Source organism: Dunckerocampus dactyliophorus, chromosome 7 (assembly GCF_027744805.1).
Source record: "Dunckerocampus dactyliophorus isolate RoL2022-P2 chromosome 7, RoL_Ddac_1.1, whole genome shotgun sequence".
Taxonomy (NCBI): Eukaryota; Metazoa; Chordata; class Actinopteri; order Syngnathiformes; family Syngnathidae; genus Dunckerocampus; species Dunckerocampus dactyliophorus.
The window spans coordinates 11,907,379-11,927,671 of record NC_072825.1 but is presented as its reverse complement, the minus strand read 5'-3'; the positions used below and the strand labels follow the sequence as shown (position 1 = coordinate 11,927,671).

The 20,293-nt window shown below is 41.4% G+C and overlaps 1 protein-coding gene across 43 annotated transcripts in view; it reads left to right on the top strand.

Moving 5' to 3' along the window:
* The window catches only part of rims2a (regulating synaptic membrane exocytosis 2a), a 151,143-nt gene that overhangs the window by 76,561 nt on the left and 54,289 nt on the right, over nt 1-20,293 (top strand). For 23 of the 43 annotated variants that reach the window (XM_054782225.1, XM_054782238.1, XM_054782236.1 and 20 more), the window contains 8 exons: nt 1,014-1,963; nt 13,815-14,026; nt 15,186-15,305; nt 16,164-16,263; nt 16,386-16,509; nt 18,322-18,368; nt 18,559-18,671; nt 19,341-19,388. In XM_054782225.1, the coding sequence (XP_054638200.1) occupies nt 1,014-1,963; nt 13,815-14,026; nt 15,186-15,305; nt 16,164-16,263; nt 16,386-16,509; nt 18,322-18,368; nt 18,559-18,671; nt 19,341-19,388 (1,714 nt within the window). Of the gene's footprint in view, nt 1-1,013; nt 1,964-13,568; nt 13,637-13,814; nt 14,027-15,185; nt 15,306-16,163; nt 16,264-16,385; nt 16,510-18,321; nt 18,369-18,558; nt 18,672-19,340; nt 19,389-20,293 lie in introns of all 43 variants that reach the window. The other 20 variants (XM_054782230.1, XM_054782233.1, XM_054782243.1 and 17 more) reach the window with 3 other exon arrangements.

Sequence of the window (20,293 nt, the reverse complement as noted above, 5' to 3'; positions counted from 1 at the left end):
CAGTGCTATATAGAAAATAACACTAAAATCAAATTAAATGAATTTGACTTTCCTGGGATTAGGGGCAGGGCGTCCCCATAATATAATGGTAGGGGAAACACTGGTATGTTTCTAAAGAGTATTCCTGAGTATACTGTATGTGGTGCAACCCTGCGAAAGTGGTACTTTTGGAACTGTGACAAAGTATTGTGTTACTGTTATATAATTTAAGGCCTCAGCTCTTTCTAGCATTCATATAGTAGTGTGACTCTCATTCACATTTGCACTGCACTATCGCTCAACTTCTTCTCCTCTCTAACAGCCCGTATCTTAGCTGAACAGTAGTTCATGAACCATGCACAATGCTCATCCATCATACTGTCCCTGCCTGAACTATCATATTTTCAGGTTTCAATACAGAAACTCAACACAGAGACCTCAAACGGCGTCCTTTGGCTCATACAGTAGAAATCACATTGTTTATTAGACATTTATGAGCGGGACTATTTTTGGGCCCGTGGGTAAAATGTGATTTCTTTTTAAATAAACTTTTAGTGCTAATTATGAAAGAATCAAGATCAGCATTGTTACTTATAGCCAAGACAATAACCTCATCCCAAATATTTCACTTTGCGCCTATTTTTTCAAAAATGTTGCCATTGTAAAAATCAGGGGGTTTCATAACAAAAGGGCATTGAAAAAACAATTTAAAAAAATAATAAAAAAACTTTGTGTAGTTACGGTTGAAGTTGAAAGATTTCATGCAGTGAAAGTGAAAATAGTTCATAATATTTTAATAATATTACATTTTCATTCGACTTTTATGAGAGGGCCCAGTTTAACCCTTAAATGTATGTATGTGTCATTTTAGGTATTGCATTAATATAAATATAAATAAAAGGAATATGTTTTTTTAAATAAACGGAACATAAACAAATATGTGCTTAATCTCATTAATCACAATTGAACAATATGTTGAAATGAGACACGGGCGATCCAGCTAATCTCATTGTTGTTCTTTATGTGATGCACAGGAAACGAAGCCCATCTGCATCCAGGGATCCAAACCAAATATACGACCAAAGGGAGGGGGGGGACCATTCGCAGTATGCGCCGACAGACGGCAACATGCCCAGATCACCGTCTGACTATGGAGAAGGGGACCATCGGCGGGCTCTGCGGGGTCCACACATGTACCCAGACGTGAATGCAGCATGGACTGGCTACAGAGACCGGCAGGGTCCTGGACGCTGGCACTCCCAGGAATACCCTCTGGACCAGGAGCTAGATGGGCCACATAACGAGTATGAGCTCCAGAGACAGCGACAAGAGGAGTTCCAGACACGCTATCGCAGCGACCCCAACCTGGCACGCTACCCTGTTAAGCCGCAGCCCTATGAAGAGCAGATGAGAATGCACGCGGAGGTGGGCCGCCTGAGGCATGAGAGACGTCATAGCGATGTTTCTCTTGCTTATACGGAGCAAGACGAACCCGCTCCCATCCGGTTGTCACGTCAACATCTCACTGAACGTCGTCCGCCTATGGTGGGACAGCGATCTTACTCTGTTGACCGCTCCTCCCCAGGACCTATGGGTCCTGGCCTTGGAGGCCACAGAACATCAAACCACAGCCCCCCAACTCCCCACCGCAGCCCTGTGCTGGGTGACCGATCTGGGGATCTTCGGAGGGGTGACCTGGGTGGAAGCGGGGATCCTATGAGGAGACAACAACACCACTTAGACCCCAGCTCAGCTGTCCGCAAGACCAAGAGGGAAAAGATGGAAAGCATGTTGAGGAATGACTCACTGAGCTCGGATCAGTCAGAGTCAGTGCGTCCACCACCCCCCAAGCCCCACAAAACCAAAAAGGGAGGGAAGATGCGGCAGGTGTCACTGAGCAGCTCTGAGGAGGAGCTGGCAACTACACCTGAGTACACCAGCTGTGAGGATGTGGAGATAGAGAGTGAGTCAGTCAGTGAGAAAGGTACGGGCACACACTTCACCATCACTCTCTGTTTTTATGACATTCTCTTTATTTAACAGCACCTGTTTACTGTCACTGTTCTAAGTCCATTCTAAATCCATTAACTCCGTGTTTTTTTCAGAAGATGCAGATTTTATTTGTTTTGTTGTCTCATGTTTATAATTATTGTTGTGTTTACTCAGGTATAACCTTGTCTTCAGTCTACATGTATACTTTCTCTATATGTTTACCTGTATACCTGTATTCTATTGTGTTGTACGTTGACGGCTCATTGTTTTCCTTAATAAGAAAAGTAAATATAAACATACAGTGTGATTATTTGAATTAAGCAGCTGTAATTGCTTCAAAAGTGTATTGCGGACATCCAGTATGAAGATAAATAATGAAAATATGACAGTTTGTGATTTCAAGATATATGGTAAACATTTCTTTCTCCTTATAGAATCATTTTGGGGGGTATTAATCGCTTGTTTGCATTTCACCTACTTTTTTAGCTTCAGATTCAGTCGGTATTGCAAAGTGAAGAGCAAAGATGGAAAACAATGAGTCAATGTGTGTGCATGTGTTGCGTATGAATGTACTGTATGTATGAATGTAAGTACAGTAAGTACTGTATGTACTTAGTCACGAATATACGCATGCATACTTTGAATTTCAAGTCACAGAAAAAGTATACACACTTTATCTGCGTGTGTGTCTGTGTGTTGTTTGACTGGTTTTAAATGAATGAATTTGCTTGTGGCGTTAATTTACATAAAAAAACGATGGGCTACTCTGATTGTAACCAGACTTTTAAGATACATGTGAATGCATTAGTCTTACTGAAATCATAACAAATGCAATTTCTGAGGGGAGCTTGCACACCTGGATAATCCTGTTTGAGATGGGACTAAATAAGAGTCCAATTTTCTTCCCCATAAGCTTTGACGTAAAGCATAAGAAGGCAGAAAGGGAGAGCATGAAAAATGCGGTACATGGCGGTGTTGTCAGCCTCTGTGTAACAAATCTGACAGTTTATTTCTTCTTCTTGTGATAAAGTAAATTGTTCAGCATATACAACATGTAAATGCAATTGTAGTGCTGTCCAAATGGTGTAGTACATTCAAGTATTCAACTACTGTATTGCTAATACTATAATACAAGTGGACATTGTATGGCACACACAGTATATTCATATGCAATGCTTTCATTGCACTTAGTGGAGCCTCGTTCTATAAATGCGTGGTGAATGAAGTGAAGGATGAACTAAAAAGTTGTGTATGACAGTGGAGGTGTAGCAGGACCTCATCTGCTGCTGCCTAGTGTCATGGAGAGGATGAGGAGGATTTCCCATGATGCAGAGCAGTTTGCTCCGTCATCTCTTGTCCCTCATTGACTCAAACGACACCATCTTAAATCCTATGGTGTCACCAGTCTTCTTAATGGGTTTATTAATCCTGCACTGATGCGCTTAGTGTTGGTCCTGGGCCTTCTAAAGTCCACCATTAGCTCCTTAGTTTTGCCAGTTGTTGATGACAAGATGATCCCTGCTTCACCTGTCCACAAAGCTTTCCGTTCTTAATACACCATCACTGCAAAGTCGTCAGAGCACTTCTGCAGGTGGCACAATCCAGAGTTGTATTGGAAGTCTGAGGCAGAGGCACCGCCAGAAATTCTGGGGCCCATTAAAAAAAAAAAAAATTACAAGATGGAGAGCAGTGAAGCATACACGTGTATTCAAGAGTCCAATTGCATGCTGAGTACGACAAATTCATACATGTCGGCAGGTATGCTCTAATATTGAAAGTCCTCCCTGCCACTCACTGTTCACAGTTCACTGCGCCCCCCACTGGCATTTAGTATGCAATTCACTATGTGAAGCAAAAGAACATGAATGTGCCCTTTTTTTTTTTAAATGTTTTGTAAATTCCCGCAGACTCCCTGCAATGATACTAACTTTAATGCCATTGAACACAGTGTTGCTCACCTTCTTCACTGGGACACGGAGGGGTAAAGTTATGGGGAGACAGGGCTGCTGCTGAGTCATCTGTCCATCTATTTTCTATGCCGCTTATCCTCATTAGGTCGCATGGTATGCTGGAGCCTATCCCAGCTGACTTCGGGCAAGAGGCGGGGTGCTGCTGACTCATCTGTTGTTAAGTCTGGTAAATGGGGCAGCGACAACTGATTTCATAATACATGCTAAACACTTACCTGTGCAGAACATGCTACCACTCTGCTAGCTTATTTCATTGTGGTATTGGTATTGGTATTGGTATTGGTATTGTATTGTATGTCATTAAGCTAACAGGTTCATTTCCACGACACACAGACTGACTAAGCAACAAAACAAAACAAAAAAAACGGGTCACATATTTACACCCTTTTCGTTTGCCTCTCTTCTCTCACCTCTCTCTCTCTTCTTTGACTCCCAGACTTTATTTAACTAGGCACTGGCAGCATTGTTTCACTCTGCTCTGCCACAACTTGCCAACAGATAGGCGCTGCAGCTACGAAGCTGACCAAACCATTTCATGTAGCTATGTGGGGGGGTGGTCAGTCAATATGGAAGTTTACTTTTGGTCAATGTGGGTATTTAACTGTTAATACCAAATACAAGAGATTGTTTTAATCGTTAACTGTTACTACCAAATACAAGAGATTGTTTTAATCGTTTTCTGACTTTGTTTTTAAAATAATCACAAACAGATAGCAAAAATATTTTACACATTTACTGGGGCCCCTGTCAGACAGGGGCGCTTGGAATTGTCCTAAGTTTTCCTCCCTTTACAGAGCCCCTGGTCTGAGGTGTACATTGTGAACAGAAAAGGAGACAAGACAGTTCCGTGTGGTGCTCCGACATTACTGACCCCACACAGCACGCAGGGTGCTCTCCAAGCATACAAAGTAGGGCCATCGTGCGAGTGACCACGATGCAGCAGATATATGGCAACATCATCCACACCAACATGAGGCTGGTAGGCTAATTGTAGTGCGTCAGCACCAGCTCCTGTGTGCATATTATGGGACAGTGCATTTTTTGAAGTTACAGCTATAGCTTAACTAAAGTCCACTTAGGCCTGTCACGAAAATCAACAAATCAATCGATTTTAATAAATAAAAACAAACTGGATAATTTTGCCGGCCTCAATATTGACATGTGTATGCGTGTTCCTTTTCATCCTCTCTCTCTGCCAAACAGGCTGGATGACAAGAGGGTCACTCTGTGCATCTGTCTCAACACCTGGGCGCATTGGTTCTGTAGCGGGATAAACATAGAGAGTCAACCCTCCTGTCAGTTATTCTCTTTGTCCCAGCGGGGAGAGGCGGAGCACTCTTGAGTGCACACTGTTCTGCCTGTTGTTTATTAAAAAAAAAAAACGATCTGATTTCAATTTCAGGACGTTTGCGTGTTGTCGTTTTGTGACAAAGACAACTAAATAATACAGAATGGTACAACATGCATTTCAGCTGCCGTGATTCCGGAAATACAACACCTCATTGTGCACCAAATGCATTTTGCTCCATCCAAAACATGTACTTTGACCAAGCTCTGACAAAATGTTACACCTCATTAAATGCAAACGACGCATTCCACGCACAATATTGCTACAAGTGAATCAAGAAAGTGTATATGCAAATGAGCTGTCGTCTACGTTGACACACAATGTGAACTTATTTCTGGGTTATTTCTCAGTTTTTTTTTCGGTGAATGTTAGTGTTAGGGACTCAATTTAGTGCTGGTTGTCGGTTTAATTACCACTGTCAGTCCATTTTGACATAACCACCTCTTGAATATTATATTCATTCAAACAAGAGCTGTACTTCTTTGAATGGTTGCTTAACTCCAACAGGTAAATAGAAACAGGACAGCCTATTACAAATATCATGCTTGTTGAAGATGGGTGTGGCTGATTTTTTTTTTCTTAGTTTTTTAGTTTGTTAGCTTCATGAATGCTCTGCCAGGGTTATTCTAATAGATTTTATTGTAGAACTTGTAATTTGAAAGGCTTTTCCCTGTACAAAAGAAAAGGAAGGATGTAAACTCACTGAATAGATGACGAGGATGAGAGTACAGTAGCAGTTTGCCTTTGTGAGCACCTGTCACATGTCTGATACGTTTTGTCTTCATCTTGCTTTGTTCTGTTATGTAACTGTTCTGCACACTGAGGAAAGCAGCCTGGCACCGGTGATACTGTACATTATTGATGTGGGGCTTTCCAGGTAGCCACTCGACAAAAGGATGGAGTCAGGCTGTTTTTAGGGTCAGGGTTTGTGTTGGTTCTGTGGGTAACGCTCTGTCTTCTCCACATACCGGTCTGTTTGGGAAAGCGTCAAAAAACAGGATTTGGATTTGAACTTAATATGTGTCTTGTAGTGTATCTATTCATTTTAATCTATATTACTAATTACCCACACATACTGTATACTGTATGTCTGCTACTATAGTGCAAAAACTGAAAGAAATTTGAGAAGCTCGAGATTGGCTTTCTAACCGTTATGCAATATTGTCCAGCACTTCATTACTAATATAGGCAGCAGCTCTTCCCTCAAACTAATGTCATGTAATGAACCCGTTGTGCTTCTTTTGTGCAAAATAAAGACAAATACTGCAATATGCAATACACGTTATAGAAAAAGTGCTAAAACGCTGCGTGTGACTCCGAGTGATTCTTCTCTGGGTGTGATATTAGATTACAAGTATCAAAGGAAGACTCCTTACTCCCCCCTTGCATAAACAGCGCTTTTTCTCACATTCCACATGACAGGTTGGACTTTAGTTTTGTTTTTCCCTAATATTTTCACGTCGCTTCCTGTTTTGTGTGATGTCCAGCTGCTTTGCGGTTGATGGAAAGCACCTGCAGTGGTACCTGTTTCTCATTAGTAGTCAGCACTACTATTAAGGTGGCGCTGCGTTACGTGCAAAGTTCAAAACGTAACACTTTACAGTCATTGCATATTCGCAATCTGAAGGGAAACGTGGGCAAAATCCCGCATTGCAGACATACTGAGCTTCTCGCTCTGTGGACCATATCATCACTCGCGAACCAATACATTTTTGGCAGAAAAAAACGATACAGATATCTCATTTTAATAATCCAACAAGGTTCAATTGGTCCATCATTCATACATTCCATGGGACATTCCATGGGAAATTCGTAGCGAAAAGACAAAGCAGCAAAACGAAAACTGCCACACCGACCTTAAGACCTGGTCGCTGAAGAAATGAAAATACTTACGTAAAGAACCTTTTGACCATGTGGTCTGTCAACATCTCAGGGTTTGTACACTCAGACTGCCTGAGTGAGGAGATGAGAGTGTAATAGCAGGCTAAGCAGGGTGCTTTTCATGCTTTCAAACCTCCCAAACCCCAAGGGTGCTTGCTGTGGAGGGAGGAGGGTTTGATGGAGTGAGAAGAAGGGGAGTCAGGAGGAGAGAGGGAATGCCATGTGTAATGGGTTTGACTTGAGCCTGTGAGAGCTGGAAACTGATTTACCGCTATGAACCTCTCCCTGTGTTTTACTCTTTATTGATTCCCCCGACATGCAGTCTCATAATAGTGCCGAACAGACAGAAAAGGGGGCTGGATGGTTAACTACAGCAGAGAGGTAGGCATTGTGCAGTGACAGTCGAACTTCAATAATGATTGATGATTGTTTTTTGCATCCATACAGCTGTTGGGCAACCCGAACATATTTTCTTAAAAGGAGGCGAAAACATACCTGTGCTGTTTAATGGGCGTTGCTTAAATAGTAACTTCATTTAAAGAAGGAAAACGTATTACATGTGATCTGCTAAAATGTTTGTCACCTGTCAACATCACCTTGGTAACAGTGTGGTTAATCATACACACAGACCTGCCTCTTTTCTGCTCCCCGTGAGTTATAGTAAAACAACATCAATAATTAATGATCCAATTAATAGTTTACACTGGTTTTTATTGAGCTGTCAAAGTGATGGAGAGCATGCTGGTGGTGAACTCCACCATCGCTTGCTCTCTGCCTTCGCCCTGAATCAGCACTTTGTGGGGCCTGGGAGGCAGGGCTTACATGCAGGGCTGGGCGCAGACTGCTGATGCTCACAATTCATGGCTGTGATGAGTTTCCTCCTCCCTGAAAAGCCACTCAGGGTCTGTCTCAAGTCGTAATTTGCAAGCTCCTCATTTCTCGCTCCTCGATCCTCCGTTTGCACGTTAGCTCCTCCCACCAGACGTCCCATCGAGGAGTCGAGGAGCTCACCCGAGGAGCAAGGCGGGAGAAGTGTTTGGAGAAATGAGACATCCTACCCTCGCTGTCATCATTTAATGGAGACGTGTGTCACAATTATATCATTCAGCGGCTGAGTTATTGCCATCATAGCACTGTATGTCAACGGCAGCTTTATGTTTAACATCAAAGTTATAAAACTCTGATACATAAAATACTGTAACTCAATAAAACCTAATGTGCTTAATAGATGCCTTTAATGGCTTAATACTGCACAGTCAGTATTGATATGTTCTGTGCATTAATATGCAATGAAAAAGGGCTCATTTCATTTCAGACAGTGGTGAACTAAAATAAAAATAAATGTGTTTTGTAATTATTTATATTTATGTTAACTTAAGTGTGCCTTGTTTAGAAATATCACAACCAAACTAAACAATCATTGTGTGTAAAATGTATTGTATTAAGCAACATGACGATGAGCCAAAATAGGAATGGCTCAAAAGGAAAATGCAGAATTCTGGAGTGGCCAAGTCAAAGAAAGAAAGAATTGTGCTTTGAGGAGTGGGGGAAATTTTCTGTGAGTCACTGACAGAGACCAGTAGATAAGTTATAGATATCATGGATATTAGTGGTGGGAATCTTTGGCCACCTCACAATTCGATGTCAGTACGATTCAGAGGCCTGCGATGCGATGATAAAACCATTGTAGATGCATCTCGATGTGCAACAAAGCATGAAAGCCCAACTTCTCGACCGAATACGGCCACAAATCCTTCACGATAAAAGTGGTTCAAGTAGAATCACTTTTACGAGTTGGGTGGAAAATTAGTTATCACATGCTCGATGGCTCTCTGGTTGGCAGCAACTTCAGCTGTCTGTTTTTCCTCCTGGTTCGGGTGGAAACGTGCTATGTGGTTTCTCATATTTGTCGTGTTCCCAAAATATTTTAAAAAAGCTTGCATATTGTCTGGCTCTTGTCCAGCTCATTTTTACCTTCAGCTACATGAAAGCCACAGTGCGGAGTTTACGCTCAGCCATTCTGGTAGTGTTAGGTGCACCACCATAAACTGTCCGGGCGGCACTTCCGCTTTCCCTTTTTCTGTTCCATTTTTTCCGTTCAATATTGATTATATTAGTTTCTAATCCTCTTCATAAGAATTGTTCTGAAATTGTTCTTCATTTTTCTGGTCTGTAAGCTCGTGCAGTAAAAGCGAAAAGTGAAGTATTGTGTCAAAGAGGAGCTCTGTGCATTAAATGTCATTGCAAAACGTCTTCTTGCCTGGTGAACTGTTGTCACGCTTAAACTGGATCGAGAAAGTGGAAAGGATAACAATTTATGAACGGATACTGACATGCTGTAATAGTTCTATGTCCATGCTCAGTCTATATTTACTGTGTCATCTCCTGCTATGACAACAGCTGTAATCAGAGCCGCATCATTTAAAGCTCTCCCAAGTGCACTTTAGATTGAGGTCAGTTAAGGCTGTGTGTAACTGCAGTCTGAATTTCCCCATTCCTGTCCTACAGATCCAACTGAACATGCTAGACAAAACTTTTGAGTGACTAAGGTTACTAGTAGTTTAATATATATACTGTGAATGTTTATGCTGCATGTTGGAGACCACAAGACGTGTTTTGCCCTTTTCGATATAGCTATTAATTTTCTTTAGCTTGCTTTACTTTACTTTACTAAAACGTTTTTGCTTGTATACGTGTTACAGTTGGGCTAATTTACATAAAACTTTCACCAATTTTCTCTGCCTATGACTTGAAAGTTCCTTTGGTGAAGATATGCTATTTTCTTTTCTTGCATGCGACTACATGGAACATCAAAGCCAAACGCTAAACAGAGCTGCAGTGTTGTTTGCAGAGCGTGTCACATCCCAGACACAGAGGATATCAGAGCAAAGTGGATTGATTTTATTAACAATTGTTAGCGGTTCCTGTTAGGGCTCCAGATTTTGGTCGGGAACAGGGGGTCTCATTCTACAGCTCCAAGGCTAAGGTCTGTAATGTCTTGACCTCAGGGCTAATCCCCTTATTTGTTGTTAGTGTAGAATAAAAGACTCCGTATGTAGCTGTGACGTGCGCTTAGGTTTATAGCTGGTGAAGCACCGTTTGCTTATGAAGAGCAACCCAAAAAATAACACCAAAAAAAGGGAATAATTCACTTTGGTTAAAATAGGTTTTCGAATTGTTTTCAAATTGATTCAAAATTATTTTATTTCTTTTTAGTAACTGAAAAACATGTCCTATCCTTCTCCAGAAAAAGTTCTAATACTTTGTTGTAGAAGTCTGATCACCTGTTGTTGAGTGTGGATATATAATCCTCCATCTTGGCAGTCAAGTTAATTCATTCATTCAGCAGAGCATAAAAATATCTTACAATTGACTTGCTCTCCAGCTGGTGCTGTCAAAAAAATATGCCGTCTATGGAAGGACGGCCGTGACAAGCACCTTCCAGATTACAAACTCCCACACCCCTTCAGGATGACGCAAGTACTGCAAGTGCCTCCCGTATGACTTTCTGTATCTTTTCTTGTCCAATTAGCTAGAATAATGATATCGCACTTACATTAAAGACATTACACGGGCTGTGGAAAGTTATGGTGTACAGTGTTCCTCTTGCTCTATCGTGGTTCACCTTTCGCTGATTTTTTTTGTGCTTCTTTATTATAGCGTATGAACGCAGTTACAGGCCAAGCCTGGCCCTTTAAGAAGATTTGCATTGTGGGAAGTTGAGTATCTATCTCTTCCCTCTCTCGTCTGTTTGCACCTCCCTGTAGACTATTGTCAATCAATCTCCTTCGTGCCGTCCTGCCCTGTCTCCTGTGTCATCGCTAGCTTGCTTGCTTGATAGCTTATAAATGAATCTTCGGTTCGTCTGCAGCAATATGTTTTAACAAAGATACAAAAACGCTATAGTACAGCGGAACGTCACCAGGACGAAAGGCATGGTCACAGGAGTGAAATATGCGTGAGTGACTTAATAATTTCTTGTGTTGATCACAAAGGTGGATCCTTAAAATTCAAACAAAGGTTTGAACTTTTGAGAGTGTTTAAACAAGAGAGAAATGTGAGAAAATGTTATTGCCTGTCTGAGAAAAGTGTATAAAGTGTATGGTGAGGGGTTTTACATACTGTATATAATAATTGTAAAAAATGAAGTTGGCTACTTTGCGGATTTCACTTATTGCGGGCTATTTTGGGAAACTATCTCCTGTGTTCATAAAACATTATATTATTGGTGACATGCTGACAAACAGAAACTGGCACTGCACTCATTGAGTGCGCTCGGTGAGGCCGAGTTTGCGCATTAAACCAAGAAGAGACGTTTGCAGCAGCCTCATCTTACATTTCTGCCCTGTATTAGGAAATGTACAAATTGAGTATGATAAGAGTATGTTAAAAACAATGGGAAACATACAGAAAATACATTTATAATACAGTTCAATGGACAAATGTTAGTAGTTATTTTATGTTATCATTGGACTTAGACTATTGATCCACAAGGGAAATTGCTTGGTCGCAGTAGCTCCGTTGCAGAAGAAAAAGAAAAACTCTCTGATATAAAATGCAATACAATTTGAATTAAATCAAATACAATAGAAAGACTCTAAGATAAACAAGATTTGCATATTTACAAATATTGAGTAAAATATATAAGTAAATACAAGTACCTACATTTGCAATATATGCAAGGGAGGACAGACTGTACAGCACAATAATGTTGGGAATGAATGATGAATAATTAGAACCATATAAGAAGAACCAACTATTATTTATGAATAATAAGACAGGTGAGGTCTTATAGAGCTGGATGGCTTGTGGAATGGGTGAATTATTAGGATATTTTTTGTAATTTCTACCATGACAGGTGAGACTCTGCCTCACTTGCCTCCCCGACTGCACGTCACTGGTCAAGTAACGTGTATCCCTCTGAACGATACCCTGTAACCTGTCCTTTTCTGAGTGAAACTTGTGTTTTCAAAGTGTGACATGCGCAACGCTGCTTTCACTCTTTGCTCCTGGTCCCTTACTCACTGACTTGCTGGGCCTGGACAATATGAAAATCTGAATAAAATTGATCTGAACTGACTGTAAAAGCAAAAAAAAGTATTATGTGCAATATGTATGTGCAATACAGATGGGTGACCTTGGGGTGCATAGGTAATAATATAACTATAAAGTTTTCAGGAAATATTCGGAAAGATGGAGTAGCTGTAGAGCAGGGGTCTCAAACACAATTTACCTGGGGGCCGCTGGAGGAAGAGTCCGAGTGAGGCTGGGCCGCATCAAGTATTTGGAGTAGGGCTGGCAATCTCGGGGAACCGCACGATACGACACGCGATACATGGCTCACAATAACAATAATATCTTGATACAGTAGTAGGGTGAAGCAAATAAATAAATAAATAAATAATTTCACAGTTTATATTTTGCTGCATTCAGCTGGGATAGGCTCCAGCTTACCTGTGACTCTAATGAAGACAAGCGGGATAGAAAATGGGTGGAATTTTGGGTGCATCCAACAAGTAACATTGGCTTGTCGCAGGCCGTATTACAGTAATATTTGAAGACAAGTCACGGGCCGCAAAATGTGACTCGGCGGTCCGTAAATGGCCCGCGGGCCGGGAGTTTGAGACCCCTGCTGTAGAGTCTTATGGCCTGTGAAAGGAATGATTGCTTTGGTCTGCCCATCGAGTAGTACAGAAAAATCAGCCTGCCGCTGACCAAGGTCTTCTGCCTGATTTCTATGTCTTGGGTGCTTTTTTCCTGTCCTTTTCTCAAATGTGAAGGATTCTGTCTCTGCTCCAACAAAGAGCCAGCTTTCCTCACCAGCTACAGTACCCATTCAAATACAAAAGCAGAATACTATACACGTTCCCCAAGTAAAATAGGATAAATATATATATCTTGTACTGACGCTCTTGCTTTTCTTGAAAGTAAAACTTTCTTACAATGTTGCTTACTCACCCGTTCATTCAGTAATGATGATGTGTGCTGCCATGGAAGGTGATCAGCATGCACACGCTGACTAATGACTGGGCGTTCAGTATCTTGTTTCGTCAGGCCTTGAGGGATTACCGGGAATCAACCAGAATCCACTAGTAAACTGCAAGTCTCCAACCTAAGCAATGCAGACTTGTGTTTTATTTGCATGTAGTAGGTCAAATTAGTGTTTAGTGTTTAATTTGTGTATTATAACCTTGGTTGTCATTTTAGCTTAGGGATCATATACTGCAGGGTGGATGATTGACGAACTGGGCAGTAGGTGAAACGATGTGTTTGTATACATGACTGTGTGTGTGGACAATGTGTGTGTTGGTTTGTGTCTTTGTTGTGGTTTGTGGTCTCCTTACTGCTCCCTCTTGCTGTCCTCTCTCATGTACGTGCACCCTCCCCCCACCTTACAGGAGATTTGGATGGCCATTGGTGGGACCATGCGTCTTGGCATAGCAGCGAGGCCTCCCCAATGTCTTTGGTGAGACATGTGGAGCCCCCTCCCTCCTGCCTCGTAACCTCTATCCGTCTCTCTCTCCTTCTCTTCCCCTCATGCCCCTGTATTCTAGAGTCTTTTGTCATCTCACGTTTCCTTTGTTTTATTTACACCTTTGCATGTTGTTTTTCTGTTTTCTTTCTGTTTTATCCCACACCTTTAGGGGACAGTCAAAGGGGAAAAAGAAAAACAATTGAGCAGGCATTTATGTCTGAGCCGGCACACACCTTATCTGAGAGGCAAAAGAAAATGGTGCGCTTTGGGGGACACTCATTTGAAGAGGACTTGGCGTGGTGTGAGCCGCAAGTTAAAGACTCAGGAGTTGATACGTGCAGTAGCACTACCCTAAACGAGGAGCATAGCCATAGTGAGAAGGTACTGAGACAATCTAGCCTGCATTTTTTTTTTAATCTATATATGACCTCCCCCCGTCTTTGTTTGCTCTGTGTCACCAACTGTAAATAGGTGAGATGTTTGTTTTTTGGGTTTTATTTGACATTGTATTTTACAATTTTGTTCTTCTTTTGTTTTCGGTTACTTTTGGCTGCACCTTGCTTGGTGTGGCTGAAAAAGTCTTGCAGGGACACCCCCCTATGCTTGCTACTTGTACTTGCTGTTTTGCACCCCAATAGACAAACTCCACACCATACAGTAGCTGTAAAGATGACCACTGACACTGAACCTCTCTGTTTGTCATGGCACAAAGGAATGTGGGTCTCTTTAGTTGCATGCTTGTTTCCGTATCTTGTGTTGTTGCTCAGCAGAGTTCCTGTTAGAGCATTGGGCAAACCTTTACACAGGCCGTCCTTCTCACTCTGCTGCCCTGCCCCTTAGCAACCAACCCAGATAGAACCTGCCCTGGCCAATATTCTCCTCACTTCTCTGTAAAAACCCAACTGATTGTTAGCACTCACAGTAGGGAAAATTGGATGTATTTTGCACAAACGATTAGAAGATATATTTTTCTTTTTTCCCTTCCACTGTTTGTATTCATGGCTTTGTTGTGTTCAATGTGCGTTTCATCCTTTTCTGTCTCAGTCATTTTGTTATTCTATCAAAGGTGACCTTTTTAGCCCTTTTCATAGTGTCCTCTCCCCCGACGCCCCCACTTGACACTGGTTGTATGTGTGTAGTGAATCCTCCATGTGAGACTCTGATCCTTACTGCCCCTGTTTTGATGAACTGGTTTAGTAGTGCCAGGGCTGCTTGCTTTAATCTGCATGGGGCACTGCATGACGCTCACTCCACCCCTCACTCCTGACAGGTTCACACAAGCTCTAGAAACAACATTCATTATTGTCAGTTTTGTTTTATTTGAATCTTTTATTTCCTCGTGCTGTTTATTCAAACTTTGAGAAACACACACATTGGTCATAATATTTCATGTTTTATAGTTGCAGCACTGAGTTTGTGTGAACTTTCTCCCCTAAGTGAATTAACACGCCTTCAAATGCCCCCATTCACTGTGAACATATCTCAAGTGATCACAATCACGTTGTTAAACACAAGGTGTGTTGTTGCTCTGACCTCGTAGCATCCGGTGACATGGCAGCCGTCCAAAGATGGGGATCGCCTAATAGGGCGCATTTTGCTCAATAAGAGAATGAAAGATGGAAGTGTGCCTCGAGACTCAGGAGCTCTGCTTGGTCTAAAGGTGAGTTTACCTTGTTTGTGTGATGGACACCAACTTCTTTTGCTTCTTACATCATAACTGTACTCCATATTATTATTCAATGGGACTTGACTATTTGATTCATATTAATGAGCATGCTTGATACTGAAATCACTGACATTTAGCAGCTCCACATATTGTTGACTACGACTATTCCAGATACTTCTATAATACTCCAAATCCAAAAGGCTTGATGACCAAAGGAGAACAAAGAGCAGCAAGATGGGGGGAAAAAAAGAATTACTGATTAAATGAGAACCATAAAAATGCACATTTGTGTCTGCTCAGTGCCTTTGTGCCTTCAGTCTCCTCAGCAGCAGTAAATGCACTGCGCAGTCCAGCCAGTCTGTCTATCATTCAGTCTGCAAGCTTCACCCTCGCAGTCCATCCCTCTCTTCTCCTCTGCGAGCCCCCGGCTTTGGCCTCAGCCTGTTACATAAAGCCATTTCATTTAGCAGACCTCCCTAAGCTCCTTTGTATGTTGGCATTCAGCCTCCATTAAGCAGGATTTTATTTGTATGATGAGAGTGGAGTACGGCGTCTTACGACGACAGTACAGTTCTAGCCCAGAGGCTTGCATTATGTTACGGAGTCACAGAAAACTACTAGTATGTGCCCCAAAGGACTAGAACATACCCTGGACAAACAAACAAACCTAAGAATCACTACTTTATCACTGTCTCTCCATTTGGAAGGCTTTATTGAAGTAGCCATACTTTGTAGGAAGGAGTTAAAACTGTACATAAACAGCACCATTTGTTGAAACTCAAAACAATAACAGTCATTTCATATCCATCAGTATGTCAACACTAATATGATCTCCTCTCCTCTTCACTGCAGGTGGTCGGAGGCAAGATGACAGAATCTGGTAGACTTTGTGCTTTCATCACTAAAGTGAGGAAAGGAAGTCTAGCAGATACCGTAGGGCACCTCAGGCCAGGTATTCAGGACAACCCAACCATTTACAGTTGCATTCAAATACGAAATCCAAAGCCATCACCACAATTGTGGCAGAGGTAACATGTAAAAGCATTTATTGTCTGAAATCTGGTGATTTTATAGGTGACCAGGTGCTGGAGTGGAATGGGAAGCTTTTACAAGGAGCCACATTTAAAGAAGTTTACAATATCATTCTAGAATCCAAGCCTGAGCCACAAGTGGAACTCGTGGTTTCACGGCCCATAGGGTGAGTGCTCACAACCACATTGAAAGTAGACCTCAAGGGACACTTCGGCGTTCTGAGTGTGTCCGCCTTTAAGATGTTTGTTTTCAAAAGAATCCAAATTATTTAATATAAACAAAAACATGAACATAAATCATTGTTTAATTTTGACCTGCCTGCATCAGGCTTGGTTCAGATAAATCAAACCTCAAAATATTGTGTTCATTATGCATGATTGACATGGTTTAGTAAAACAAAGTAGCCTCATACAGAATCTGAACTGTGTTGTGACTCGTCAATATATCAAAATATCGATATTGTACCCACACTTGTGCAGTCTCGTTACTAAGCAAAGACTAAAGCTTTTCAGTCACAGTCAAATACGACATTTTCTTGGTTTTTCCAGTTTGTGTATAGAGTTTCGTTGTGTTCGTTGGTTGCGATTTGTATATATTTCTACATTATATATATCACTGCAGTCACGGGGCACATTCAATTTAGATAATGTCTATTATTATTATTATTATGCTATTATTTGAATTGATGTTGCAGGTCTGTTTATACACAATTGTTTCGGTGTTGCGCTCTGAGGAATGCACACTTGCTGAAATGGCAGCTTGTGGATTATGTGCCTTGTAAAATGGTCTTAAACTAGTTAACGTCATATTGTATGCCTTTCTCTAATCAGTCCTTGACAGGAGCGGACTGGGACAGCCATTTTATTTATGTATTTATTTATTTTTTCCTCTGCCTTGCCCTGGTAACTACGGGAACAAACTCTCCCGAGCTGCCCCAGGAACATACCAACACAACGCAACAAAGGGGGTAGTGGCCACAGTCAGGGCCGCTCCTCCTCACACTCGGGACTCGCACTGTGTGTAGGACCCCACCATTCATGGGGGTACCTATTTTGAGCATGGGGGCGCATTCTTGCAAATGCGCAAAGGATTCATATCACTGCTGTGACCCACACATGCGCCACTGGGTATGATCCCAGCCCTGGATGCTTTTCTTTTTTCAAACAACAGGAGGCTCGTAATGTGTGCGCGGAATCAAAAGGTCCTGGGCCAAATGTTTGCCCCAGTGCACCTCTGGTCCTTAAACTTTTTTTTTTGTCTTATGCCTTTTAATCCTGTGATTCACCACTTCTCCACAAGATATTGTATTAGTCTAAGTCATAATGGTGCCTCTTGTATCTTGACTACTAACAACAACTACCATGAAATAGAATTACTGTGTATTTTGTTTAACCATGGGGGGTGTCCACATTATGAGGAAAAATAACATTTTAGTAGCATAAAGTTGAGATATGTTTTAAAGTTGGAAATAAGGTCAGAATAATATGGGATTAAAGTCACAATTACGAGAAGAAAGTTTACAAGAAGAAAAGTTTCAATTGTTGGAAATTTTAGGAAAAAGCAGAAATGGAGAAAATATCAAAGTGGCCCTTGCATCCTTTCATTTTTCAGCATGTGGCCCTCAATAGAAAAAGTTTGGACACCCCTGTGTTGAACGCTTAAATACTGTATAGGAGGGAATACAGCCTATGTTCTTACTTGTCTCGTTCTTTCTCTGGCTCTGTCTCAGCTCAGAGAACATCTCGCGCACACACACACACACACACCCACACACCCGCACACACACACGAACAGCAGAAGTGTTCAGTCAGTTCCAAGATCTGACCTGTTTTGTGCTGCTGAGGGTTCTGCTGTGTGAATGAAGACTAATGTTGTATTTAAGGTCATTAAAGCACGCCGCATTCATCATTAGCGTATTGATTCACTCGACCTCATCCTTTTCTTTCATCCTCACGCGTTCTGTTTCTTTCTCTTCCAGAGATATTCCAAGGATACCAGACAGCACACATGCACAACTGGAATCGAGTGAGTCTTGTCTGTTACATAATCGCACTGTGTCCAACTAATCAGACAAGAACAAAATCTGAATGAATTTCTCCTTTCACTCTACCTTTCCGGATTGGAATCTTTCTTCCACCCCCATGTTTGCATTGTTCATTCAATTCCTCTCTGTTATGTTATATTCCTGAATTAATCCCCCCATGTCATATTTCAGGTTCTAGTTCTTTTGAGTCCCAAAAGATGGATCGCCCGTCCATTTCTGTCACATCCCCTATGAGTCCCAACATGCTGAGGGATGCCCCCCAGTACTTGTCAGGACAGCTCTCAGTAAGTGACATATGGGACTGTGAAAAATCCTTTGTGATCAATTACCTTGTCTGTTAATCAGATGAGTTATGTGCATTTATGAACTCGAGCCACATCCAGCTGATCTAGTTCCCTGTTTTGTATAGTTGTCAATATTCATAGTGACACAGAGTGTCAAGAAAATGGTCTGCTAGTTTGTTAAGACAAACAGGCACAGCGTCACATCTATTTGGCTGACCTGACTCCCGACTCTGGATTGTCGGTGTTTGGATGTGTCCATTTTCTAATTTAAAAACCCTCCTGGGATGAATGGGTTAAACATTTGCATTGAAAGAAGACATAAACCAACTATTAAATGTTGGATTCACAAGAAAAACTTAGCATTTGCATAACATGTCTAATGTTTTTTTGTTTTTTTTAGTTTTGTCGTGGGACAAAAATGGTAGCTCTACATTAGGACAATGTAAACACAAGTTAGTGGCATTACTGTGATGATCATTACATCTGCAATATCTGATGAGCAGGGCAGAGACAACATGTCGTTAACAAAAAGACAAAAAAAACTCTTAAAGATGCAAATGAAAGCAAAACCCCTCTGTTTTTGTGTTTGGGTGAATTCTAGGATTTTATTGTTTTGTGGGATTTTGGTTTTATTACATTTCCTTTTTGTTGTTAATTTTGCTTATCCAGAGCCAAAGCCTTAGTAGAAGAACAACGCCTATTCCCCCTAGGGTCCAGGTAATGGGCCCTGTCTGAAGGGCACTCTCTCTTTGGTCTTTGCTCTTTGACTGTTGACTGGCCTTTTTTTTTGTTGGAAAATGCATTTCCAGGGAAATTGATGCTTCAAGTTTCCCTCTCAGTGCAGTGCCTTGTGTTACATTCTTCTGTATGATTTTTTTGCTATCACCATTTTGATTGGAGTTATTATTGCTCATTTTAACCCATTCATGTCAATCTGCTTTGGCAGTGCATGCACAACTAATCAACATTCTAGAAACGTTTCCATTGCCTGGTTCAAGTTGTATTATACTGTATCTTGTGATATACATGCTGTTTTGGATGTAGAAGTCTGCAGGGCAAGAGGGTGTTTTGGGGACAAGGATTTGAGTTATTTTGTGATTCATTGCACCTTGAGTAACCACACACAGACGCACATCCAGTGAAGGACTTCCATGTGTGAGTTCGGTTAAATGGTCTGCGGTTTTAACTGACAGACCACGTAGGTCCCCTTCCTTCCATAAGAACATTGCACCTTCAAAATTACAGCAAGCTTTTGGAGCCTCTACTTTATTGCACTGGTCCCCATCCTAGCCATACCTGTCAAACCTCCCGTTTTCCTAGGGAAACGCTCATATTTTGCCCCTTTTTCCCGGCACGCTCCCGTTTTAATAGTTTCCCATATTGTTTCCGTACAGTGTAACCTCAGTTTTCATTATTGATCTGTTCCAAAAGGTCTGACAAAAAAACGCATCGATTTTTACCATAAAAACTAATGGAAATCCAATGAATCCATCCCAATCACCCAAAAATTGAACACAAAACAGATTTTATAGATAATAATTAGAGTTTTACATGCAGAAAACAAGCAAAATGCACATAAATGGCGGACAAAATGGATCCATTAACATTTAACATGAATTTGA